Raw genomic sequence first — 25,963 nt, forward strand, 5'->3', positions numbered from 1 at the left:
CGCCCGTCACCAAGCTTCCGGGGATATCACTGACAGGGCGCTTACAGCCTTTTGATTCAAAATCCCAGAAAGTATAATCGCTGGTGGAGCTTGGTCAAGTGCCATACAATGTCTCGGGATGTGCAATGAGCTGTGATGAACGTGATGGTCACTTGTTTTGCGGATTATTAGCTTCACTTGTCCAGCCAATGCGGCGAGATGAACAAGACCGATTGCACAACGCTCTTTTCGCCAGTGCAATTTAGTAGTAGAAATCGAGGCTGCGATACAAGTATAAATTGCCTCGCCTTCCTGAGTGTAAGTTACATGGAATATGTTGATTATCCTCCAGACAGCATCTCGGTGAAGCTTCTACTCAGCCAACACATCTTCTGATATTTCAAGTCAGCTACCTATTGACATCATTATAAGTCCCAATCTAGAGGCCACTCTCCATAAGGCACATCGCCAAGCAAACTATAAAATGATCTCTTCCAAGTTATTCTTCCTCCTCTCTTCCTCATTATCGTTTGCTGCTGTTATCCCACGAGATAATAGCGTACCACCTGGTTATTGTTGCTTCACGCTCTCAGATCTGTCAACCGGTAAAACCGTCCAGCAGAACACGGAATATGGTTTCCTCTACTTCGACGCAAGCCAGCCAAACGGCTGGTATTGCATCAATCTCGCGGACACTGCTCATCCTATACTGTGGGGTGATGGCTTCAATAACGCTTGCATTATTGCCTGGGATGGGCACTTCCAGTGCCTTGATCCTACGCCTGGTGACGATACGTGGACGCTAGGTCACAATGGCAGTAGCAACACTCCTTTGTTGCTACATAACAGCTCTCCCACTTATCAAGCATGCCCTAACAAAGGTGGAGGTGAATTCATTTCGTCCGGTGCCCCAGCAGCATCCGGATGTAGGAATATCCAGTTGGAGGCCACAGGTCTCAAGGGAACATGCTCGAGCTTCACTCGCTAAGCTATATTTCGAACTTCTTGATGGTGCATCCAAAGTCAAGATAAAAGATGCTGTATTATCGGCAAAGAGTTATCCCTCTTCATGCGTTAGGTTAAGCAGAAAAAGATGGGGTACAGATGACTTCTCTCAACTTCTTTCATGTATATATTTTGCAGCTACGGAGTGCCGGCCACTCCAAATATTTTGTTAGATATAAATTATAGTACATAGTGACCGCCAAGCAATGCAATATTCTGACTAGATCCTTGCCCATCCCTACCATCCCTAAAATCCGAAAAACAACAGGAAGAAAAAGAAAAGAAGGAAAATTTCAAGATACAACTATTTGTTACAATTTCGGAACGATAATCTCCCTGCTCACAGCCTCTGCCTCCTCTACACCATACACAATAGCCAAGTCCCTGTTCAGCTCCTCCGCCGTGGTATCTCTCTTGCGCTTCTCCCTTGAAAATTTGTCCTCGATAAACCGACGGAAGATTTCTTGTGCTGCCTCGTTTGCATCGGTACTGACATCAACGAAAAGCAACAGGGAAATGAGAATTTCGGCAATATCCCACAGAATCTCCCTACCCTCGCCGACCAGGTCAGCCTGCTTCCTTTCGTCAATATATGCTCGCAGAGCAGTCCACTTGGCTACAGGATCCCATTCAAAGGGCCTGACGACGCCACCTTCACTGTTGAGGGCGTATGAAGTCTTGATGAAGTTCTCAAGAGCATCCAACGACTGAGTCCCGGTCTTGGGATGCTTGAGAGCGCGGATCATATCCGTGCACAAGACGTCGGTTGTGCCCTCCCAAATGGGCAAGACACAGCAGTCACGGTAGAGTCGAGCCACGTTGAGGTATTCCTGCTCTTCATTAACGAGATAGCCCACGCCACCGAGCGATTCCATGCACGAGTAAAGCAGCGGGACAGACGCCTTGCACACGTAGGCTTTGGCAAGTGGCACAACAATACGGAGGAGTGGCTCGATGAGCTGATCTGCTGGTGTAAGAGCGGCGAGAGCCGACGTTGGCGGCGTCGCCTCGTGCTCTGAAATGCCCAGAAGATAGCCACAGTAGTTACTGAGGAGCATCAATCCGTGATATTCGGCCGTCAGCTTGGCTAGAGTGCGCATATGTAACGCGCTTTCAGTCAGCTTCATCCGAATACCGCGGCCAGCCCCGACTTCTCGTCGACGCGCATATGCCCTTGCAATACCCAATCCGCGACCAACGTAACCGCAAGCCGTAATAACGTTGTGAATCCTAGTGAGAGTCAAGATTGTGCTAATCTCCTGGATGCCCTTGCCCTCTTCGCCAATCTTCCAGCCGCGCATATCTTCAAGCACGAGCTCGGCAGTTGGAAGCGACTGTGTGCCCAGCTTGTTCTTGAGCCGCTGGATCCAGACGCCGTTGAGTCGAGTTCCGTTAGCTTTGGGGTATCCAGTCATGGTTTTGGCATTAGGGTCGTGTCGCCGCATAGGTGCCAAAAAGGTGCTCAGCCCGCCTTGGGAAGTACGGGCGAGCAGAATGGTCATGTTGGAGTCTGTTGCGGACGAAAACCATTTGAACCCATTGATGCTCCACGGTCCGAGAGGTATCTTGCCTTCTCTCGATGCGAGCGCGCCCTCGGCTTCTTCGGGCTGATATTCGGCAATGGTCTCTGTCTGAGATACGTCGCTACCTCCAGATCGCTCCGTCATCCACTGGCCGCTAGTCCAGGCAACGCTTGGGTCGCGAGAAATGAGGCGGCGATAGGCATCCTCGAAGACCTTGCGCTCCGCCTCGCTGATACGTCTAGACGCCAGGTGCCTCCTGAGAAGAGCGGCCGCGCCATCTTGCATCGCAGAGGGGCAGGTGACGTTGGCGGACGAGGCCTCCCAGAGGTGCAGACGAAGATACTGTAGCGGACGAGAAAATGCGCCATATGGCGTGTCATAGCCGGTGGCAACGATGCTAGCCAGTTCGCGTCAGCAATTGGGACAATCCAAGGTCGCTCTGGATCGACTTACCCCCTAGAAAGGCCAAACTTTTGCAGCTCGCGCCATCCCTCGCCAGTTACCAGCTCACCGTGCCATCTACCAAAGGCATCGCGGCCGCTGCCCTTGAGATAGGGCTTGTTGCGCTCGGCATCTGTGACCCAGGCAAACACCTCGTCGGAGAGGACATCCCTACCCAAGGCTGCGACTTCAGCCTCGACCTCCGTGATCACGCTAAACGGGAGGAATACTGCGCAAGCTGCGTTAGCGATCTATCGTTTTGTCATTGCAGCGTGGAAGCGGCTTCAGGTGGTGGATTTGCTGGGCGTCGGCGACACGTCATTGCCTTTGTTTACATGCACTTGGGACTCACGTTTGAAGCATCTGCGAAAGGAAACATCGTCATAGAACTGGTTCGGCAAAATCGGGGCAGGCTGGAAGAAACCCTTGTTCGCCCCCGAATGCTCCATCAGGTACGAGTACGGGTAGTGCTACCAGGAGGCACAGATAATACAGGCAATCAATCTGGGGTTCGCGTCCGTCGCGCAAGAAATGGCGTTTGCAGAGAGACGAGATGCCGCACCGAGGAGTCAACAAGACAGGGGGCAGATGCCAGCTGATATACGCAGCGGCCGTAGCTGAAGGCTCGTGTGTTTTGGCGCCCGAGTTTTAAAATTGTCCAGCTTACTACATGGAGGTCACTCATGTCAGACGCAGGTTTGTCGCTTCACGTCGTTTGTCCTCCTCTCGTCTCCCTTGCCCGAAAGAGGTGGTGTGGAGACGATGGTCAGCCGAGGCTTGAGCTGGAACGGTTGATCTCAAATCACGGGAATTGGAAAATGCAGCTGATGATGCCGCGGAACATTTCCGTTGTTTACCGGATGGCATTATTTCGACGGTGCTGATCTTGTAGAACCGAGAATAAGGTTGCGGAATGCTTTCAATTCTATGGGGTGGCGTGCTGTCGTGTACAGGGCGTAATATTGAAGCTCCAATAACAGCTGATTCAATTGAAGCAAAGTGAGATGCTATGGAGAGAAGTCCAGCAACAGATGATGTCACATAGAGAACGCTCACAATTGCAGGTGTAGATATTACAGCATATGGCCAAAATGGACCAAATTTTTGACTACAGTATACGAATTAAAGAAACCCCAATTGTGGCTCGACTGATGATGGAAATAGCATCTTGTGTTGACCTACTCCATACTAAAGTCCGAGCTTGAGCGGCTCCACGTACCAGTGCTACCCTACACTTTTCAACCAAAATATTCAATCAGAACGTCGTGCAGCAGAGCATTACTGTCATGGAATTCACAAATCTCAATAGCAGAGTTGAATTCCCTATCTCTTATCTAAATAACAGACGTCAATGCTATCACTTTCCAAATCGAGGCGACTGCCAAAATGGGGTTTGCGGCCCACCATATCATGCAGCCGGATCGGATCCGAATATGCGGATCACCTTAAGTCAACCCGCCACTTTCCATTCCCCGTACCCTTAAAATCACCTTATTCACGACAATTCACTTTACACATTTCCACAACATGGCCATCAAGTGATTGACAAGATCATCGACAATGCGCACATCACGAATATCAAAAGACACGGCCAAGCTCTTGAAGCAACCCGCGGGTTCGGGTTCGGGTTCGCCACCGCGACGCACGACGCGATCCTCTCTCGCGCGGTTCGCACTTAACGCGGCCTCTTCAAGCGCGACGAGCAATTCGCAGACACCCGATATTGAGGACAGTGTTAGCCCGCCGCCAACAAAGCGAAGAAGAGGCTCCGATGAATCCTTTTCTGGCGAGTTTACCAAGCCTGAATCCGACGAGGATGAAGACGACAAGCTCGATGCGATAGCTGCGGCTCCTTCGAAGAGTGCACGCCGTGCACCCGCTCGCGCCCGCAAACCTGCGCGCAAAGTTGCCGATCCGACAACGGGCGAAACTTCCATCTCACCGCCGTCCGACTGGGAGGAGATGTACAATGTGGTAAGGAAGATGCGTGCGCCGGGCGGCGCCGCCTATGGTGCGGCCGTGGATACCATGGGCTGCGAGCGGCTGGCGGACAGGAACGCTTCGCCAAAGGATCAGAGGCTGCACTCGCTGATTGCACTGATGCTATCAAGCCAAACAAAGGATACGGTGACGGCGGTGGTGATGCGGAAGCTGCAGACAGAGCTACCGGCGTACAAACCGGGGGCTCCGGTGGGCTTGAATCTGGACAATCTGCTGGCGGTGGATGCCAATTTGCTCAACGAGATGATTTGGGCAGTTGGCTTCCACAACAATAAGACCAAGTTTGTCCATCTCACGTCTACATGGCTACGATACGTGGATGCTAACCATCGGTTCTCTTATGCAGGTACATAAAAAAGACCGCCGAGATCCTCCGCGACGAATGGAACGGCGACATCCCGGATACAGTGGAGGGCCTCACGTCTCTGCCGGGTGTTGGCCCAAAGATGGCCTATCTTTGCCTATCGGTGGCCTGGAACCGTACCGAAGGCATTGGCGTCGACGTGCACGTTCATCGCATCACCAATATGTGGGGGTGGAACAAGACTAAGAATCCCGAAGAGACGCGGCTGGCCCTGCAGTCCTGGCTGCCCCACGACCGCTGGCGTGAGATCAATGGCCTGCTGGTGGGATTGGGACAAAGCGTATGCCTTCCCGTGGGCCGGCGTTGCGGTGAATGCGATCTGGGGCTACAGGGACTTTGCAAGGCGGCCGAGAGGAAGAAGGTTCTTGAAGGGAGGAGGTTCAAGGAAGAGGCGATTAAAGAAGAAGCGATAAAGGAGGAGACGATTAAGATTGAAAAGGATGAGGACCAGGGAGTGAGTGGCGGCGCAATTGTCAAGGTTGAAGCCATCGTCAAGGAGGAAGTCAAAGTCAAGCAGGAGCAAGAGGACTAGGCGACCGTCGTATTGGCGACAAACACATGGTCGCCGACTTCGCTCGCAGATCACGAAGTCCGTGGAGTTTGCGGTCAGCCACGTTGCGACCACATGTAAGCACATTACTGGCCTTTTGACTTTTGTACATTATTGTAGATACAGTAGGCGCATGTATATAGCACCGAGCGATAGCTAGACACGCCCTCATAGATTGTCATAGAAATGTACGTTTATTCGATGGCGGATGCTTTCGCTGGCTGATCTCGCTTTCCGTATTACTCGTTTACATGCCGCGTTTGCATGTGTTATTGGCTTATCTCACATCACATTGATGGGCAGGGATTCGTATCACTTGATGCTCGGTCCGTAATTATGAGTAACACGTAACTTGTCACCATCGTCGGATCGAGGCGCCGCTCGGAGGACAGTCGGTGTTGGGTTCGACCAGCCGAAATCACCAGCCCCGCCGGCTATATGAAGCAAGTCGATTTGCATAGAGATGTCAATCCCGACATTTGATGACGGGGGCCCCAGCCATGCCGAGCCCCGGAAATGCGCCACCGAGGCCAAAAGCCTCACGAGACATGCCATTGCATCGCCGGATCACGCAACGCCGCGGTTCTTTTTTCACGATGCAATAGACATACTGGATGACTTTGTTTTTTTTACTGAATTTATTTCTTTATACGTATTGCGAATAAGAATAAAGTTTAAAGTTAAAATCAACAACCAACGCGACATGGCTCCGAATGGTTCCCCGAGAAATGCCAGAACAGATGAATCATACCCAATACTCCGTGCGATACAAAAGCCGCAGCTGTTCCGACCGAAACAGTAAAAAAAGAACAATAAATGGTAGAAATGTACAAAAAACTAGAGAGTCCACTATGGTGCTCTCCTCTGTTGGTTCTCTCCCTCTCGCTGTGGCAGAAGAATCAAGTCTCTCGCCAGTGTCTGTGCATCCCCGTTCGCCCCCCCCAAAGAATATTTCGTTTCATGTAATCATAGTCCGTGAGTATGAATTGGGCCGCGGCGGGCAGCAACTCATGATGTGAAGGAGAATGGTAGTAAAGTAGACGGTGCGGTAATTAAACGGTCGGGTTGTGTTGGATGATGGCTATTCGGGGGTGTTTGCAAGGATGTCGATTTAGACGCCCCGGATGACTTGCGTCCGCTCAGCCTCAAGCTGAGCGGCATTACGTGCGTGAGACTGCTTCTTGCACTGCATGCCAAGCGTTAGATGAGTTAAAAGGTTTGAGGTTATATGAAAGGGGAAGCGCTGATGAAACGTACGTCTTCTAGACCGCTGCACTTGTGGTCCTCCAACAGACGGTGCTTGCCACAGAAGTGGCCGCTGCAAAAGGTACAGTCGCCAACGATGCGCTGAGCAGGCTCTCGGCAGTCCTTGGCGTTGCAGCGGAGCTTCTTGGGCATGATGGGCAAGTCGGAGGGTGAAAGCGAGACTGAAAGCGAGGTTGGAGAGAGAGGACTGGCTGGTCGACTAGTAGAGTATGACGCTCTGTCGTGTGATGCTGTTACTTGCAAGGAGTGTTTTGTCGAGGATGCAGAGAAGTGACTGGGGCCGGACGCCGTGGATTAAATAGCCAAGACACAAAGGGAAGCAAGATTGACGCTGACCGACGAAGCAAGGAAACCTGAGCCTTTTGAGTCAGCAGCAACAGACGCTCGCGGCCGGCGGATCGCGCGAGGCTTTATATGAGAGAGTCCCGGGGGGAGTGACAAGCGCAAGACAACAGCGGTGCCACCAGGGTGGAGAATATCCCAAGGCGCCGGGGGTGGTGTCAATCCGCCACCCACACCCCTTCTTTGGCCTCTTTGGAGAAGACGAGAAGTCGGTAGAATCTCTGAGGGGTGCGGATAGACTTGGCGGGCGTTATCAGTGCTTTCTATGGAGTACGTTTCTTCCATCTTCCATCTTCCATCTTCCGGCATTTCCTCCATCTCTTTGTCTCTCCGCTCTTTCTTAAGACGTCTTTGGAATTGGGATGAATGGAATTGGGTTCCGCAGCGTCTTGGGTAAAACAGAGACCGCCTCGGCTATATCAACTGATCAATTTACACCTTGACGCAAAGGCGGCGGCATGGGCTATTTGGTGGCGGCTCCATGATCCCGGCCGAAATTCCAGCCGGAGCAGCTGAACATCACCCATACTGAAATTGCATGGGGGACGCCCGGCATGTACTTTGTACACGTGTTGTTGAATTGACTGAGACAGCTGCGGTAAAGATACTGTACGGAGCCCAGAGATACGAAGCTATCTCGTCAGTCGATTTCCAATCAAAGCCCGCACAACGATGCCAGCGGCCACTGGATGCTAGCCTAATGTGACCCGGTACGGATACGACAGGTACCTGTACCACCACCACCTTGCTGTTGCGACTATCACCTCTAGTACGGCTCTGCTGAGTGACCTGTGACCATACTTATTTCTGGTTCTGATCTAAGAAGTGACTCCAGTCTTTTGCCGCCTCCGAAAGCGGCTGAAGACTTGCAAGCCGGGGTAGCCATCTGGAATTCAATCGACAGAAAGTAAAGGCATTGGTACTTGGAAACAATGCCGCAACATGGTGCAGCACGTAGCTGATAAAGGTATCTACTGCCGTACTTACTTGCATCTTCTCAAGCCGTAGACAACATTAGTATTTGTGCTTGACCATGTCCGTCACCCTCTGTGGCATCAGTTGGGCACCTATGTCACATCCATCGCTTATTATCCCATGCCGATGCTAATGTAGAACCAGCGCAGCCCCAGCTAGCCAGCGAACACGTAGCGGTGGACCCCTGTCTCGCAATGCATCGATACATCGTGGAGAATGGGGGACCATTGGGATTGTGCATATTAGTACATGTACGAGCACATACAAATAAGTCGATACTTGCATGTCCGGCATTGTCGTACAGGGACGATGTCTCCGGACTTGGACGCTGTCATACACTCTCACACGCAAACAGGGACAAATAAAGTGCGGATGTTGTCCCCATCAAGCCTTTCCCTGCATTGGCGGGCTCCACGATCAACGGAAGAGAAGGGATAAAAAGCCACATTGGTCGCGTGCGTGCTACTTCTACGTCGCGGCAGATAAAATCCAAGTGCATTTCATGTCTACACTGGTAGCCAGCAGCCTTCCTCCATCTCCTCACTTCCTCAGCCCATCTGCTGCGTGCAATCTCCCATATCTTTAACCGCTCACGTATTTGGTTGACTGATTTCAAAACCCGTCTCAAGCTAGGCTGCCCTTTTCTGGTTTCATCAGGGTTGGCGGCTACATGGCGAGACGTAAGACATGACTTGCCATGCAACAAGCGCCCTGGAGGAGCAGCTGAAAAGTCGCGCGCTCACAAGGCCAAGGCATGAGGCCCAACCTGTTACATGGTGAGCCTGTCAGCTCTGAGATACGAGTAAAGCGAATTCTCCTACGATGCCCTCAGGTCGTAAAAAGTAATCCTACCTAGTACTGCATCCAATGTTAGGTAGGTGGTAATAGGGAATTCTCCGCATGTGTGACGTACCCCGGCCTCTTTAGGCAGCTTAGTAGCTGACGACTACTCGTACAAAAAGCCATGGCCAAGAGTAAGGGCAAGCCAACAAGCGGGCATCCTTTGATTAGAGCGCCATCAGTCAGACGTCTCCGGCCAACGGTCTAACAAGCGTTTTCCTTTAACACTAAGGGAGAGTGTGAGCATGATTTTTCAGCAATCTCCTAAGCCTGAGCGAAATGGGCTCCGTACAGTGGTCTGTTGCCAGACGGACTGTTCATGTTTCCATGGTCTGACTAGTATGTATATAAGTACTCCGTATTAAGATGCATACTTTTGGGTAAAAAGACTGCATCTCGTGAGTCCTTTACGGGGTTGGCGATACACCCCAATGCATTCCGTCTTCTCACCACTTAATCGCCGTTTTGGGGCGATCGTACCCGGAATCTTCGCCGTCGGATCCGACCTCCGAACCAACCTCGACGCTCTTGGTCTGCCCCAATAGGAACTGCCGAGTTTCGCAATTGCCGGCATTATTGCTAGAGCAGAATTTTTCTTCTTCTCTTCGGTAGCCATTTCGTCATTCCCGGATCCCGCTGGGGTGCTTCAAACTGATGTCACTTCGGGCTGAGCGATGAAGACTAGTCGCTGCCGGTGTAAAAGCTTTGCTCCGCCATCATTGCGTCTGTGGTGGATGTACTTTGCGCCAGCCAATCCCTGTTGCTAGGTTTTCTTCTTGATCTGTTCAAGAGGAAGAGAAGTCTGTGGCTGGGAGGCTTTGACTCAGCAGTCGCTTTTGTTACCTACTTACTAAGGTGATTGATTAATGGATGAGCAGTCAAATGGGCATTATTAAGTCGGCTTTGTAGAATTGTTAACTGGAGAGATGTCTGGTATTCTCATTTTAGGGAGTTTTGTTTTGTTTTCTTTCCCGTGGATCAATTTTTAACCTGTGAGGTGGTGATTCTATTGGGCCTCATATTCTTCTCAATACTTCGAGGGTTCATTGATGAAAAACGGCGCAAAGCAAAACGTGCCATACACATACGCTGAGTCATCAATACCCACACTTTGATTCCGAATGCACGTGATCAATCCCCACTTTCCGAATTCGGCAATGCAGCCAAATTTGGCAGAGGTTGGGAATGGGTGGTCTTGACATAGAATTACAGACATTATCTATCATCCATGTGTGGTTTGATGCGATAGAAGGAGAAGAGTTGACGATTGGTAGTGAGTGGCCAGCAAACAGATTCCGAACTGAATCGCTGAAGCTGGAGTTGGCACTGGCACGCTCCTGTTTCTCTGCTCGAGAATTCCTCATGGCCACTGTTTGACCGTTTCAACAAGCACGTTTAACTGTGCAAACCAGAGAACCACAAACTAATTTGCGCAGCCTGTGCTCCGTAGTACAGTACGGAATACATAGCTATCTGATTGGTTTTTTTTCCTTTGTGACCCCAGTCGTTAGCGTCTCCACCCACTACATTCCAAGCCCCCAAAAAAATCGCTACTAGACGCAAAAAAAGATTTGTGCCGTGACCAGGAATCGAACCTGGATTTACAGTGTCTCGTAAGATCCACAAACTGTTGTACTAACCGTTATACGATCACGGCTTTGTTCTGATTGTTTTTCTGTAGTTTTATTTTAACTTATATCAGAAACATTCTTGTTTAAAATAGTGGGTCTACAAACTGCAACTCTAACCTGCGTCTATGCTCCGAGAAATAAGAGATATGGCACTTAAATGGTATACAAGGAAACCCAGATTACCAAAAAGGAAAAAAAAAAAAAAAAAAAAAAAAAAAAAATCATACCTCTATTATCAATATCTGTAGAACAAGCATGAGACAAAACATTCACACGAATTATACAAGCGACCGGATAACAGCACACCGCGTCAAGAAATACGAGGTCCAGTACCGTCGGCAATCGGACACTCCTCCCTCTCCTCCCGGGCGCCTCCCCGTGGTAGGTTTCGCGGACGGAACATTGTACAGCACAAGATAGCGACGACGTGGCGAATGATAATGCTCAAGTCGAAGTCTTCCATGTACAAGAGGGTCCCAATGACCCCTTGGTTCGATCTAATCTCATGTGTAGGAATGTGGGCCAATCTTCAGCTTTGTTACAGCACACATCCTAGGCTCACATGGGCAACTGAAAAGCTCATAAAGCAACGTGTTCTCGTCATCGAATATGCGGCGGTTTCGTTTGTATCAATACAAGGCTCAATCGTATGCTCTACCTGACCAATCTAAGCGTTCCGACATCATGCGTGCAGTCATGAGACTTAATAGGAATTTATTCTTGAAAGAGAAACCTTCAAGGTACATATCGACCGAGCTGCTTGGCAACAGTAGACCACGTAAAAATATCTCCCGACATTTCTATTATCTTTTCGTACTTACGGCACAGGCAAGTAGAAGGACAACAAAGCATTTACTAAGTCTTGAGTTAGAGCACACATATCCTACTTCATTCATGCTCAATTGAATAGGCGGCCCCTAATCGACAAAGCTCACTGCTTCTCGTTACACTGAGTCAGGTCCAAAATTGACGAGTGGCTGCTAATTTTTTTTCCCCCGTACACCGTAGGACAAGAATATAAAGCCCCTCGTACGGATGCAACTGATCGGATAGACTCGGAATAGCAAGTAGTACCGCCATTTGGTTGGGCACCCCTTGAGTACACGTACGATAATTAATTCGTTGGCCTTCCTTTGTGTAGCAATGTACGTGTGGTAGCAGAGTGCAATTTCCGAATTCTTTGTCCCGTAGTCAGTCAAACAAGTGCACAGATGATTGTATGTCCAACAATGCCCCCTTGTTTTAGTTAGGTAACAGTAGAACCTGGATATGATCAAGTATATTAACCCTCATTCCTGGTATATGGTCTCTGTCATTGCCCAAGTAATCTAGCGACGGCAAAGGAACACTCTAATGACTCGAGTCTCAGAATCCAGACGCCAATAATATGAAATCGAAATCCAACAAGATGGCTCAAATATCGACTGAAGATGATGTTTGGCCACCGTCTGCACAAGCGCAGAGCTCAACCACGTTTCGACATACAGACAACGGTGCTTCTACCCTGTCGCTTCCACCTGCAAACAGGTCTGGTTCTGATGAACAGCCGACGAAACCATCCATTCTCACTTCGGAAATACACAGAGAGGTCATGGGTTTACTTATCTTGGTAGCAAAGCAAGATGCAAGCCCGATGCGATCGTCCATGGCCAAGCTGCCTTCACATGACCGAACGGAGCTGACCGATTCATCAACAATTCTCGCAATGCAATCTGACATGAATAACGACATATCAAGAGCGACGGCTAGCCACTCAGACGACCAGCAGACATGGCACTTTGATTCTTTGGGGTGGCGTCAACAAAAAGGACTGCTCCAACGAATTATTAGACGCCTACGAGGCTGGAACAAAGTTGTCCGGGGGGATGATGAAGAAGACAATCGATACCTCGGCAATGATAAAGAAACAGAGGAAATGGCTGAAATTTACTTTTCCACCATTGGTAAAGTCTTGACAGAGAGTAAGTATTTGATGGCATGCTCAACAACTTCAGGAAATGGCTAACAAGTAAGTGCTACGAGATGATTCGCATTTCAAAGAGCACATTGATCGCATTAAGAATCTACTCAATAGCCAAGTGTACCAGGAGGCTACTAAACAGGCTGAAGCTGAGAATGATCCATACCAAAACTTGGAGGCTGCGACCGACGGCCTTTACGACCTCCTACGTCGTCCATTGAAGAGAAAGCGAACACGAGATTTCGCATCGACAGACTCAACACCAAGGAAGAGGTCCAGATCGCTTGCAGGAAATCTGAAAGCAATGCATAATGAGGAAAACTACAATAGCTGTGTCGATTCTCCCTTATAAGAAGAGTATGAAAGCTCCTTAGAAGAGGAGCATATAGACAGCTCACCCGACCATGAGAAGTCAAGAAATTCTGCGGTTGAACGAAATGAGCCAGAAACCGAAACAATTGGTCAAGTAATGAATCCCGAGCACAAGATCATTCTGAGGTTTGTTACTCGGCCAAATGCTATTCAACAAACGACAAATATCTCGAATTCTTTGAACAGCCAAGAAAGAAGCAGTAAAGACATGCCTTCAAACCTGCCTGGAAATACTGAAGAAGAATGCATTTCGCAACTCGGCGAAAATTTTGCAGCGTTCGGCATAGCAACAACACCAGAGACCTCATCCTACCCCATGGCAAGAGCACTGCTTGACTTTGCACAAATTGCAGAGAGGTCAGGGTCCAAAGCGTATTGCCTGAAATTGAAACCTGAACTTAAGCAATTTCTGGACAATTTGAATTCCATCATTGGCTTAATTGCCTCCCTACCTCACTGGCAAATATTTATTATACCAGATCAAAATCACTACGCAAAAGAAGCTGCTTCGTTGATTTGCCTGATTCTAGTAGAAGAAGCCATGAACTGCGTGACAGATGTTTTTCTGGAATTTCGCAGACACATCAAGGATAGTCATTCAATGGGCCATGTTCTGAAAGAGATGCATTTCTTCTGCTCTTGTCTCCGGCGACTGTCGCAATTGGTTGCAAAGCATGACAAAACATTTCCCCGCTTTCAGCCCCGTTTCAGAGAAATCCTGAGCAAATACAGCAATTTAAGTAGCATCGTCTTCCGTCGTACGGTGGTGGAGGAAGCTGACTACAGTGAAACCGAAGCTGAAGACAGCCAGATTGAAGACGATTCAGATGAGGACAGTCAGCTTGAAGACGATTCAGATGAGGACAGCCAGCTTGAAGACGATTCAGATGAGGACAGCCAGCTTGAAGACGGTTCGGATGAGGACAGCCAGCTTGGAGACGATCCAGCTGAGGACAGCCGGATTGAAGACGATTCAGATGAGGACAGCTGGATTGAAGGTTTAAATAATGATTGTGTTCTGCGATCGGAATTCGCGGAGAAGCATCTACGCACCACGATTAAATGTCTCAAATCCCAACGTCAATACCGCCCCCTTTCTATTGCCTGCTATTTGTCAACTGATTCCAACCACTTGCAATTAGATTTGGCAAGATTAGCTGACACAGAATTCCCTGGCGGTTTCCAAGAGGTAACGGCTGGAGATTATTTTGAAGAGACCGAACTAGAATTGTCCTAGTCTGGGGCAAGGCTTTCTTGACCTGTTGTTGAGCTGTCAGGTGCTTCTTACCGCGAATCATTGCCCTATATAGTCTTCATAATTAAGTACCTAGATGGTGTCGACTCATCGGCAATACCTACCTTCATTGTACTGGACACGCTGGGGTTGGATCAGATAAATGCAAAGTCGTCATTGGAATTTGGAAGTATAATGGAAATCACGCAGTTTGGACGCAATCGTTGATATAAAGAATTATTTGAATGCATTTACATAAATAAAATCCAATTCCCTTACTTAGATGGTCCCGGGGATGCACTGATGCGGCGCTAAATGTATCTGAAAACTCATGGAGTCTTCCACCGCCTTCGTTAGAATCTAGCTAAATGTGTTTAGGTCTCAGCCTTCGTCGCATCTGCTCCACGGACTTTCTCACTAACTAGAGTTAGCTGTCGTAGGCTGAGTATCAAATCTACTGACCTCGAGATCTTTCAACTCTTCCCTCTCTCACACGATCAGTGACATTCTGTTCGGGGTCCCTCTGTAAAGCCTTTGTAATGTTCTCCCCAGTGAGGAGACCCTTGTCAGCTAAGAGGTTGATCATTTTGACTCTCTCCTCTCTGACCTGATCCCATGTCTTCTCCGAGATAGAGGCATTGACCATGGTTGCCTGGTTTTGGGCAACGTTGTTGGTGATTTTGACGTGCTTTGGTTCGACAAATCCCTCAATGCCAATGGTTCCGTTAATCATGATAGCCTGTCCAATCGCGATGTTGTTATCAATGAGCCGAGAGCCGTCCTGATATGGGCCATCTTCCTTTGTCTTTAATCCGAGATCCACTAGATCAGACTCGTCAAGGAGAATAGTACCGTCAGCTGTATATTTTCAGGTTAAATCTTGATCTATATAAAAGGACCGGGGCATACATACAGCTTTGTTCTCGTCCATGCAAATAATCCCTGATCATCAAACCTTCAAATCCCGAAATCAGTCTCTTCAGATTCGCATCCACCTGTTCAATCTTATCCATTTGCACTATAAATCTCTGATTGGACGAAACGGTCAAGCCGACATGAGCGCTCTGAATTTTCATCATCAAGTTCGATTTCACTCTCGAGATTTCGGCCGTTAGAGTTCTCAGCTCGTCTCTGTGATCATCCCCATGTCTAAATCTGCCAAGAAATCCTGCAGATTCCATTGTCTTGAGCAAGTCTTCGAGGCTAATAGCTAGTTCTTGTATTATTGCGATTTCCTCGATGATAGTCTTAGTCTGTAGTGATTCTTCTTCCCCGATCGTCATCACAATATCTTTGAGGGAGGTGACTTCGTTTTGGCTTTGACTAATCAGTAAAGATAGAGCCCTTTTGTCGGCAGCAGATTTGATTCTACTGGACAAATCAATGATCACTTGTAAGATTTGAACAGCAGCACCAATGCTACTTTCCAGAGGAGTCTATGCATCGCTGTTAGCACTATCCAAATCTTTCAGCTTCAGACTTACCGCCATTGCGTTAAAGTCGAGAGAAAAACAACCGATTTGCGGATGAATGTGGAGTAGGGCCAGTATGATTAGAGAAGAAGTTGCTAAGGATCTTAAAATGAAGGCATTTTGGTCGAACTGCCTTTATAGCCGTGGCAGGATCTTCTCGTGTTGTTGGGTGGGTCTTCCAAGGGGAAGTAACAGTTACAGCTTGGGATCATGAAGGCGGTATAACTCCTGTATCACAAGCCGTATTCATTTAGATGGAACACGCATAACCTGCGGCTATCCGAGATGCTTCGCCCCTCTTTATCGGAAGGCAAAGTGCGGGTGGTTGCCGAACAGCCAGGCATACTTGGATTCTCCTGCAGGCCCCGCATAACTTTGTGCCCCTATATTCCAAATACAACAATAGTTGCAACATTCATCACAACAACTTAACGACAGCTCATTGAATATTTATAGATGAAACAAACAAAAACCCACACACCTATCGCTAAGTTTCGACTCTTGCGTTGGTTTTGTTATTCTTATCCTGCATGTTCTTAGGATTTGTGGGTGATTCAAACTGAAGCTTCGGAAGCTATCAGTTGAATCAAGCTAGTTGCCGCCCGAATATATGTCGTACCTTTATCTTTTGAACATCCCGATGGGACACAATGCTAAATTTATGCGCGCTTAAGTCGTGGTGGCACGACATGCTGCCCAATCACATGAAGCGCTGATTTTCGTGGCTCTTCTGATGGAATTTTCGTGGATAACTGGAACAAACCGCGGCCTGGATCTTTTAGGTTTTACTCACATAGCTGATTAACCGTTTTGATTAGCCGTTTGTCAGTCTCAGGATACTGATGCTTATTCGCTTCGTCTCATTATATATCTCTCTGCCTATCCCTCAAACCACACTGCTGGCGTCCTTGTACGCCTCCAGTGTTACAAACTACATGCATTTGTAGTGTTTGTAAAATGGTGCCCAAATCATCCCAAGCACCTGCAGTGCGTGAATTACGAGGAGATGAAAATCCTATCCCGGCAACAGTCTCGTCCTGTGGAAACGATGCCAGCGGCATTGGAACCGTGCAAAGGAACAATAGTCACAATATCATATGCAATACCTTCTACCATTGTCCTGAGTCTGGTATGCGGGGTGCGGTGGGTTCCTCCACAGGTATGTTAAGCAACTTCCATGGGCGGGATAAACTATTAATGGAAGAGAGGCTCACGCTGCTATAAGATTTACCCTTGACGCCTCCGTCACCGCCGACTTCTCCACGTCATTGTGCTGTTACTACCATACGAACCGACAGTCAATCTGTAGTTAGGTATAATCACATTCCTCCCGTATATGAGGATAAAACTTCGTTATTTTATTGGCCTCAGGAATACGACAAGGTTCGGGACGTGTTGCAGTATATGCTTGCCAATATGACTATCATTAATAAGTGCCTTGAGCCTTATCACAAGAATGAAGCTTTGATGGGCCATTGGCGAAGTGTATCACGAAGACGGCATGCATTGAAAATACTTTGCGACGATGGGACATTATTAGAAATTATGAGGGTAGGTGAATTTCTCCAAAATGGCAGGGACCTACCACAACTGATCAATAATAACACCAAAGTCTCGAAAACTTCACCACCAAACTTAACGCTACAAACAATATAACCACAAAGATCTGTAATTCTTTGAACTGGGACGACAATAAAAATATCTCTATTAAAATGGTATGTGCCGTGATTGAAGATAAAGTAGATTTGTATGCTCACCATGATAAGTACAAGTCAAAAGGCGGAAGTTCGCCAAGACAACGACAAAATAGCATGGCGCCGAAGTCCAAATCTTCTCGCTCCAGGCGGCGGCGACGAAACAAGCGGCGACGAAACAATAAGACGCCAAAATTACATGCCCCGTCCACCAAACGCTTAACATGTGTGGGGACCAAGTTTGGCCCCTCCATTTGCCCAAAAGACATCAAAACCCTGAAGAACGAATTACATTTGCTCTACCAAAACACTATGGGGTTACTCACTGTATACCAAGATCTTCACAAGCGCTCTAAGTTGCTTTCGGCCTTGACATATGCAAAAAACACACATACTCTGTTATACGATCTTCTGTCCAGCCACTGCCTTCAGCATAGTGCTCATATAATTGAGTTTGATCTAGAGGCAGGCCTCGAAGAATATAGCCACTGGGCAGACATTAAATTCCGACTTTCTATCGGCATAGGTTTTCCCAGAGATGAAGTACGACTGGCCTTGAAGACCACGGAAGAAGACGTATCGATCCAGGGCCCCCCCATAAAACATCCTTCAGGTTGCCTGTTGAACCTTGATCCGCGAATGACTAATCGTTCGCGACACGGAACCGTCATCTGCCCAATACATCCCCACCATGGAGCTGAGTTGATTTGTAATGGTCTCGTCACTGAAAAGAACGCGGCATGCCTTCTGACCGAGAGAAACATCATTCTGCAAAAGAGGCATCATGTCCAGGAAGCAGAGAGCCTTCACCTTGCAAGACAAATCGCTACAACTGTGGTTAAGTTCAGTTGTACGCCATGGCTCAGCGCCTTCTGGGGCTGTGATAATGTAGTCTTCTACCTGGACCAACGAGGAGAACTTCCTTACCCAAAGCCTCATTTCCGTATCCGCCTCGAAAACGCTACAAATCGCAAGTCCGATGACTTTTGCAACTCAAATACGGGAGAAACGCTTTTTTATCTCGGCCTCGTCCTGTACCAACTGTGGAAAGACTTTCCTAAAGACGTACAGTCAACTAAATACGAGCCTCCTCTTCAAGAGTTTGATAGAGCTCGGATCCCTCGCATTAGGTGCTGTGTTAATCGTCAAGTGAAAGAGTGGATTAGGAAGAACAAAGTACCGAATAAATATGCAAAGATTATTGGATGGTGTCTAGATGCACCAAAACGCTCAACTAAGGGGATGAGCGATTCAAAAATACTAGCTGAGATGTATGAGATGGTGGTCTGCGGCCTGGAGGAGGTGGAGAGAACATACGACGGCCATGTGTGATATGATGAATACCATAATACTAATGGCTGTTGCAAATATTCGCAGTGCTGGCACTGCTGCTATTGGGTGAGAGATGATTACATGATTGAACATAAATAGATTTTGATCTTATAAAATGAGACTATGTCAACTGATTTGAGAGCAACTGTAAACTTCCAATCAATAATGATGGATACACGGAAAGACTGCTTAGCTAGATACATGTAAGTAGCTGTGAGGTACCTGAACTATCTAATTACTGGGTATGTAGGTACCTCTTCCAAGCCGCTGTACCTCGGGGCTACTGCCACGCAACCCGAACCACAAGTCCTTTAACACGTACCTACCTATATCAAGAGATTAATCAGAGGATTCTTTCAAATTTACGAATTGCCTTGTGGTCAGCCAGTCGCTGTGTCATCTTACACCAAAAGAAGATCAGCCATGCGGTTTCCCCCAATTACTATATGTATCTCTTGCTTTACTGTTGCACCCACCAGAATGCTGAACGGACCAAGATTTGATACTTTCCTCTGCGGCTTCGTCGATAGCTATCACTCTCCTCGACCTACTGGTCTCACCTCTTTCACCCAGTTCAAACTTGCCTCTACGCTCTGTAATAGGGATCCACGTTAGTATCCTAAAGATGAGTCTTTCGGCGATTCTTATCTGTATCAGCCTTTCATTAGCATGGTATGGCTTGCGATTAGGACTTCTGATTCACATGGGAAAATATTATAATCCTTCATCAGTCTTTCGAGAGGTAGGTCTCAGAGTAAGAACTGGGGTTTTAGATTTACTACAGCAGATCGCTTTGCATTTCTTACGCAACCCTCTGATCTATTGGACAATGTGACTTATCGCCCTCGCTGAGATCTTGTTCCCCCCACCTGACCATCAAGGTGCAAATTGACGTGGTAACAGCAGAACACATATATCTCCCAATACTCTCATCCACCTTTCTCTCACCCTTCCTTTTTTTTCTTGCTCTCGCTTCCATAAGTATCATTTTAATTTTCATATTTTACATCTTCTCTTAAGTTTGTCTCTCGAGCTTAGTCCCTCCACACAAATTTGATCTACAGCGTCCGGGAGTCAACAACGGCGCGGATGCAATCTCCCTGCTTCATCGTCTCGAATGCACTGTTAATCTCGCCAAGAGTTTTGCGGTGAGTAATGAACTCATCAACCTTGAGAGCTCCACTCATGTAGTCGTCCACAAGTCCGGGCAGCTGCGAGCGTCCCTTGATACCACCGAAGGCGCAGCCCTTCCAGACACGACCAGTGACAAGTTGGAATGCTAATAGGAAGAAAAAACTTGTGTTAGTATTATTCGGCTTTAAGATGGACGGGTTACTCACGGCGAGTGGCAATCTCCTGGCCAGCAGCAGCAACGCCAATGATGATACTCTCACCCCAGCCCTTGTGGCAAGCTTCTAGGGCAGCACGCATAACGTTGACGTTACCAGTGCAGTCAAACGTGTAGTCGCAGCCACCATCGGTCATCTCAATCAGCTTCTCGACGATGGTCTGTCCCTTGAGGTCGTTGGGGTTCACGAAGTCGGTAGCACCAAACTTCTTAGCCCACTCCTCCTTGGCCGGGTTGACATCAACAACGATAATCTTTCCAGCCTTGTTGACAACAGCTCCCTGGACGACTGACAAGCCAACGCATCCGGCTCCAAAGATGGCAACGTTGGAGCCCTCTTCGACATTGGCAGTGACGCGGGCCGCACCGTAGCCGGTGGTAATACCACAACCAAGGAGACAAGTGCGGTCCATGGGGGCATCGGGCTGGACGGCAACGACGGAGATGTCGGCCAGGACAGTGTACTGAGAGAAAGTCGACGTTCCCATGAAGTGGAGGATGTCCTTGCCCTTGCACTTGAATCGACTGGTGCCATCAGGCATGACGCCCTTGCCCTGGGTGGCTCGAATCTTGCCGCAGAGGTTTGTCTTGCCAGACTTGCAGAACTTGCACTCCTTACACTCGGGAGTGCTGTGTGCTTGGTTAGCTTCTGTCATGAAGCACGCTGTTCGCTGGCTGATAGACATACTAGAGAGCAACGACGTGGTCGCCGGGCTTCACATTGGTGACGCCCTCGCCAACAGACTCAACGATACCGGCTCCCTCGTGTCCCAGGATGACGGGGAACGCACCCTCGGGGTCCTTGCCAGAGAGGGTGTAGGCATCTGTGGCTGTTAGCTTCTGGTGCCGGCCCTTTGCGCCATCAACCTTAATCCGCATAGCTTACCAGTGTGGCAGACACCGGTGTAGTAGATCTGCACGCGGACCTCGTGAGCCTGGGGAGGAGCAACTTCGACATCCTCGATGCTCAGCTCCTTGCCCGCCTCCCAGGCAATGGCAGCCTTGCAGGTGATGGTCTATTTGCTCTTTGGTCAGCTCACAGCAAATCGAGGCGGGGCACATCATGGAGAGGCATTTGCAGCGACGCTTCTCACCTTGCCAACAGTCGAGGCCATTGTGTTAGTCAGATGTTGAGATGGAGAATACGGGAGAAAAAGCTCAGTCAAGAATGGAGCTCTTATTTATTTGCCAGTAGCAGCTCAGCTCTGCCCAGCCAAGCTCGTCGGCCCCGAAGCGTCATCATTATTATTCGATGCTCCAGTCTGCTCTACCCCGCTGTCAGGTGGGGACGAGTAAGAGACAGGATTGCTCATTTCTGAGCGCTTACCTCATGCACTCAGCCAGACACTCCCAGGCATGGCCTTCAACCTTCATTTTACCCGTCAACGAATCGTATCTTGGGACGAGGGTAGATTTTCACGAGTGTTGCTCTCTTTGCCGCCTCCTCTACCGGGTGTTATGTGACAATGACATATATCCAGATCCGTGCTCTCCGTGCTCACCCATGAAGCGGCTATAATTATTGCCGACGTGGTAAGTGAAACCAGGTCAGTCATGCGGCGTGTCGAGAGAGGCATGGCCCTGTAAACAAAATATCTTTACCAATCACCGAAATATCTCCTGCATATGATTACATGTATGAGAGTACGATTTATAAGCCCCGTGGATTGAGACAGTGTAAAGCGTCGAGAGACGTTCTGAAACTGTAAGAGCAGAATCGGAATTTTGTCCAACAGATGCCTACCTGTAGAATTTGGTATTTTTTTTCAACTTTAAAACCGACAATCATCATTTCAACGGCAGCATAAAGAGCCCATTATGTGTTTCATTGCATTCAATAGTCTCTATTCCAGCTGCATATCTCGCCTTGACTCAACTCATGTCCAAGCTCAGGCTCCACACCGAGCTCACCTTGGCCCTTGAGCCCGGCTAAATATCGGACCGCGTCAACTTGGCGCGACAGCAGCTCTCAAAAAATATCCAAGACGCGTGCTGGGCAAAATGAATTGAGAGGACAATTTCCATTCACAAACAGCCTCTCGAATCCAGCGCCCGCCTCACCGTTTGACCTTGCGTATCACGACAACTACATGTTGGACGAATACGGAAACCAGCTCGCACGCATGAACAAGTGATCCGTCGACGCTGCTGATACCAAGACTCTGCGGGAGCAGCGAGGCAAACATCGCCATTCGCCATGGCGCACCGATTCATCATTGATTCCAGCCCGATGGGCAAGGAGGCGCCATCAACGCCGGATAGACGGCATGCCAACAACTTCGCATTCTCGCAGTTCGAAGACAGCCCATCAAGCACTCCCCTGGAGGCTCCCCCCTCAGCTTCGAATCTCGGTAGCTCGGCGCTCCAGTTTGACCCGCCAAGGCCTCCCAATTTTGGAGTCAGCACAACCTCGAGCACGGGCGGAGGAGGATTGTTTGGTCGAACACGCAACCCGAATGCTCCTCTCGGCCGGCCCATCGGAGGCGGCAGAGCACCCTCTGGGCTGAGCCGACAGCTTCGTACGGATGACAACGACGACAAGGAGATTGATTTCGACGAGGACATTGATGACGATAACGAGCTTCCCCCTCTAAGAGGGAGTTTATTCCGCATGGCAGCTCCACCAGTGAGGCCATCTCAAAGAAAGGAAGAGCCCGATACTACTGACGACATGGTGGAGCGGTACATCGATGAGGAAATGGAAGAGGAAGAAGAGGCTCCCATGGACGAGGAACAGAGTGCAGATGACTCTGATATGGGCGACATCTTCTTGAACATGCGACACGATGACCGTGCATATGGCCAACCTCTCATTGGCGAGGAGTCGGATTTGATGATGTTGCAAACCCCTGCGGCAACAGCCAGAGTGCGCAAAGAAGCGGAGAGCATATTTAGTCAATCGGCTCGCTTTAGGGCCTCTGGAAGAAACCAACCGCTTCAGTTTAGCACCATTGCCAAGGATATCTATACCTATCAGGAGCCTGCTAGAATCACGGAGAAGCCTGAGTTGATCCTTAAGACGGAAAACCTGGTCTGCCAGCTATACAATGATGGGGTTGGCGCCCATGACGACCCAGAGAGGCTAGAAAACTCGCTTGCTGACATCACCTACAAGCTGATAAGGGTTTGGACGGACTACGTAGAAGAGCTCCCACCTCCAGAGGGCGAAGATCTGGCTACCATTGGTCCCGGGGAAGACGCAGATCCATTTGAAAAGGCCGTCTACGTCGCTCATTTGATTCTCCGTATGCACCACACCCGGTTCGACACGAAGCTCGAGGATGATAAAGCGTCACCCTTGCCGGAGATTTTGTTTGACTGGATGCAGTCCAGCCACAACCTGTATCCCGACCAAATTCGAGAAATCTCCAGATATAAGCCCAGCCCCGCATGCCATAGCCTGTACTGGCAGACACTGAGAAATGCGCTGCTGCGAGGTGATGTAAACGGAGCGAAGCAGCTTCTGAGGAACGCTGGTTGGGAGCATGTCCGCCGCGGCCCGCTAGGAAGCCAGACCTACATTGGCAAGGCCCTTGAAAACGTACGAAGATTTGCAGAGGCCACGTGCGAGATGCTTGACCAGTGCCCCGGAGCACGAAACGACTGGGAGATTCTTAACAGCAGCTGGACCTTGTTCCGAGTCCAGGCTCGCGGCTCTTTGGATAGACTCACACTGTTTGCCGAAGGCAAAGACACCAGCCTACTCGACTCTCTGAATGACGAAGTCGACACATCCATGTCGGCAATGGCCAAGAAAGCCTCAAGCCAGATTCCTTGGGACATTTACGAAAATCTGCAGACGGTATACGAAATTGTCTTGGGACAAACCGAAGCCATCTTGGAGACGGCGCAGGATTGGTGTGAGGCAACAATTGGTTTGTTTGGTTGGTGGGATGAGGGTGTCCAGCGCCCCAAGAGCCTGCTGCAGTCCCAGTTTGGTATGCCAGGCATGTCGCCAGGCAGTTTCACAGACTCTGAGGACTATTTCGACCGGCTTGTGAACGTGTTCAACCTTGTTATCCAATCCGGTCTTAGCCCCAACTCGATGAACCCCGTCGAGGTTGCTCTTGCATCTGCTTTTGAGGGCAACACCAATGCCGTCATAGGATGCTTGAGGACTTGGTCTCTCCCGGTGGCTTGTTCAGTGGCTGAGATTGCTTCTCTGGGTGGGTGGCTTCCCCCGCCAGAACCTGTGAAGCCGCTGCCGGCTGATACCCTGGACATGGATGACTTGATGCTCCTTGGAGTTGGACAGCCTAGCACCGATGATGTGGAGGGTATCAAGGACACGAGCATTGTCATTTACGCGAGAGAGCTGGCAGGTATTGAGCATCTTTCGCCGCAGCGGGATGGTTGGGAGATGGCCATTCAGGTGCTGGGGCGGATGGACGTACCGGAAAAGGCAGAAGAGACGGTTGGCGAACTGTTGAGGGACCTCCTGGCAACACTGGACGAGACCTCTAGCACAACGGTGGACAAGATGTGGAGAATCCTGAGCGACCTGGGCATGATGAATTATGCTGAGGAGACTGCAGAGGTGAGCGATGCTCCCCTCCCCCCACCCCCTTTCTTATCCTTGGAATTATGGTAAACTGACTGAAGTAATAGACATTTGCCGAAATCTTGTCCAAAGAGTCTCACCGATATGGTGAGGCGATTTGGTACTTTGCGCTTTCTCACCGGACAGACCGAGTTCGTGAGGTCCTTAACCTTCTCATGTCCTATTCGCTCGTACAGTCAACAGTTTACCCTGCCGAAAAGGACCTTGACGAAGATCTCAAGAGCATGCTTCGCAACAGATCAGAGACGTTGGAGGAACGGGCGAAGATTGACCTAGAAGCAGCTCAGCTGCTGGGCCGGATGCTCAGTGGCTATGCGACGCTGCGCAAATTTTACGAACTCCGGGACGAAATAGCAAAGGTTGAAGAGACTTCGCCATCCAGGGCTCTTTTCCTAAGGAAGCAAGCTGCGTTTGCGTTGGTGGCTGTCATCTCTAGTTCAGGCGACAACATTCGTGGTGGGCTTTACGATGAGACGAGAGATGCTGTGGTGAGCGAAGACTTCCTGTTGGCTCTGCTTGGTGAAGCGACTGTCTTTATCAATCAGTCGCCCTCGATCATCTCCCTCGAGCAGCTTGATATTCTCCTCAAGGCCATTGAGGATATCCAAGCGGTCGGATCCCGCGTGTACTCGACTTGTGAAGAGTTTTTCAACCTGGTGCTTGCATCAGGACAGGGTCTCAAGGGCTCTACGCCGGCGGATCTGATGAAGTCGACTGGCGCGCTTGGCAGCAGCACATTCATGATGAGCGGCAGCTCTCTCCTGGCCAGCCACATGCAAAAGTCCATGATGGGAGGCCCGGGCAAAGTGAATAGGGGTTGGGATTGGAGGAAGGGCTGGCTAGCCAACACCAAGGGAGAGGACGTGATTCGAAAGCTGCGGCTGGGCTTGGCCAAAGACCTGGCGGCGCTATGGCTGGATGACGCTGATGGAGTTGCAATTTACTAGAACTAGAAAGAAAAATGGAACGGAGGGAGAGGGAACGAATGAACTTTTTTTGTATGATGGGATTTGGGCCGAGGCAACGAAGGATACATGAAGTTGGTCAGGTGTTGAGATACCTATATAATACTC

At 49.2% G+C, this 25,963-nt stretch overlaps 9 protein-coding genes across 9 annotated transcripts; 5 read left to right on the top strand and 4 right to left on the bottom strand.

Annotated features, from left to right (window-relative positions):
* Positions 1-490: 490 nt before the first annotated feature.
* On the top strand, positions 491-958 carry TRIVIDRAFT_9172 (uncharacterized protein; the record flags this gene model as incomplete). The annotated part of the gene is made up of 1 exon (XM_014104636.1): positions 491-958. A coding segment is annotated over one exon (468 nt), but the record flags the coding sequence as incomplete, so codon positions are not given.
* Positions 959-1,090: 132 nt separating this feature from the next.
* On the bottom strand, positions 1,091-3,397 carry TRIVIDRAFT_166812 (uncharacterized protein; the record flags this gene model as incomplete). The annotated part of the gene is made up of 3 exons (XM_014104958.1): positions 1,091-2,904; positions 2,961-3,177; positions 3,301-3,397. 3 exons carry the CDS (start codon positions 3,395-3,397, stop codon positions 1,296-1,298), a joined length of 1,923 nt encoding a protein of 640 aa, XP_013960433.1.
* A 1,489-nt stretch (positions 3,398-4,886) lies between these two features.
* TRIVIDRAFT_17977 (uncharacterized protein) lies at positions 4,887-5,698 on the top strand (the record flags this gene model as incomplete). Its single annotated transcript, XM_014104647.1, has 2 exons — positions 4,887-5,230; positions 5,296-5,698. Coding segments are annotated over 2 exons (747 nt in total), but the record flags the coding sequence as incomplete, so codon positions are not given.
* Positions 5,699-6,857: 1,159 nt separating this feature from the next.
* Positions 6,858-7,452, bottom strand: TRIVIDRAFT_92044 (uncharacterized protein; the record flags this gene model as incomplete). The annotated part of the gene is made up of 2 exons (XM_014104959.1): positions 6,858-7,049; positions 7,121-7,452. 2 exons carry the CDS (start codon positions 7,259-7,261, stop codon positions 6,975-6,977), a joined length of 216 nt encoding a protein of 71 aa, XP_013960434.1.
* A 4,873-nt stretch (positions 7,453-12,325) lies between these two features.
* On the top strand, positions 12,326-14,486 carry TRIVIDRAFT_197641 (uncharacterized protein; the record flags this gene model as incomplete). The annotated part of the gene is made up of 2 exons (XM_014104960.1): positions 12,326-12,878; positions 13,252-14,486. 2 exons carry the CDS (start codon positions 12,326-12,328, stop codon positions 14,484-14,486), a joined length of 1,788 nt encoding a protein of 595 aa, XP_013960435.1.
* A 371-nt stretch (positions 14,487-14,857) lies between these two features.
* TRIVIDRAFT_197642 (uncharacterized protein) lies at positions 14,858-15,973 on the bottom strand (the record flags this gene model as incomplete). Its single annotated transcript, XM_014104961.1, has 4 exons — positions 14,858-14,904; positions 14,946-15,341; positions 15,397-15,919; positions 15,968-15,973. The coding sequence occupies 4 exons, from the start codon at positions 15,971-15,973 to the stop codon at positions 14,858-14,860; spliced, it is 972 nt and encodes a 323-aa protein (XP_013960436.1).
* A 939-nt stretch (positions 15,974-16,912) lies between these two features.
* Positions 16,913-19,296, top strand: TRIVIDRAFT_63551 (uncharacterized protein; the record flags this gene model as incomplete). The annotated part of the gene is made up of 7 exons (XM_014104962.1): positions 16,913-17,114; positions 17,265-17,506; positions 17,620-17,670; positions 17,722-18,975; positions 19,027-19,047; positions 19,175-19,184; positions 19,232-19,296. 7 exons carry the CDS (start codon positions 16,913-16,915, stop codon positions 19,294-19,296), a joined length of 1,845 nt encoding a protein of 614 aa, XP_013960437.1.
* Positions 19,297-19,729: 433 nt separating this feature from the next.
* TRIVIDRAFT_86266 (uncharacterized protein) lies at positions 19,730-21,460 on the bottom strand (the record flags this gene model as incomplete). Its single annotated transcript, XM_014104963.1, has 5 exons — positions 19,730-20,260; positions 20,322-20,959; positions 21,018-21,153; positions 21,216-21,345; positions 21,424-21,460. The coding sequence occupies 5 exons, from the start codon at positions 21,442-21,444 to the stop codon at positions 20,040-20,042; spliced, it is 1,146 nt and encodes a 381-aa protein (XP_013960438.1).
* A 1,099-nt stretch (positions 21,461-22,559) lies between these two features.
* Positions 22,560-25,837, top strand: TRIVIDRAFT_188594 (uncharacterized protein; the record flags this gene model as incomplete). The annotated part of the gene is made up of 2 exons (XM_014104964.1): positions 22,560-24,866; positions 24,938-25,837. 2 exons carry the CDS (start codon positions 22,560-22,562, stop codon positions 25,835-25,837), a joined length of 3,207 nt encoding a protein of 1,068 aa, XP_013960439.1.
* Between the last annotated feature and the right edge of the window lie 126 nt (positions 25,838-25,963).

Source organism: Trichoderma virens (assembly GCF_000170995.1).
Source record: "Trichoderma virens Gv29-8 chromosome Unknown TRIVIscaffold_2, whole genome shotgun sequence".
Classification (NCBI taxonomy): Eukaryota; Fungi; Ascomycota; class Sordariomycetes; order Hypocreales; family Hypocreaceae; genus Trichoderma; species Trichoderma virens.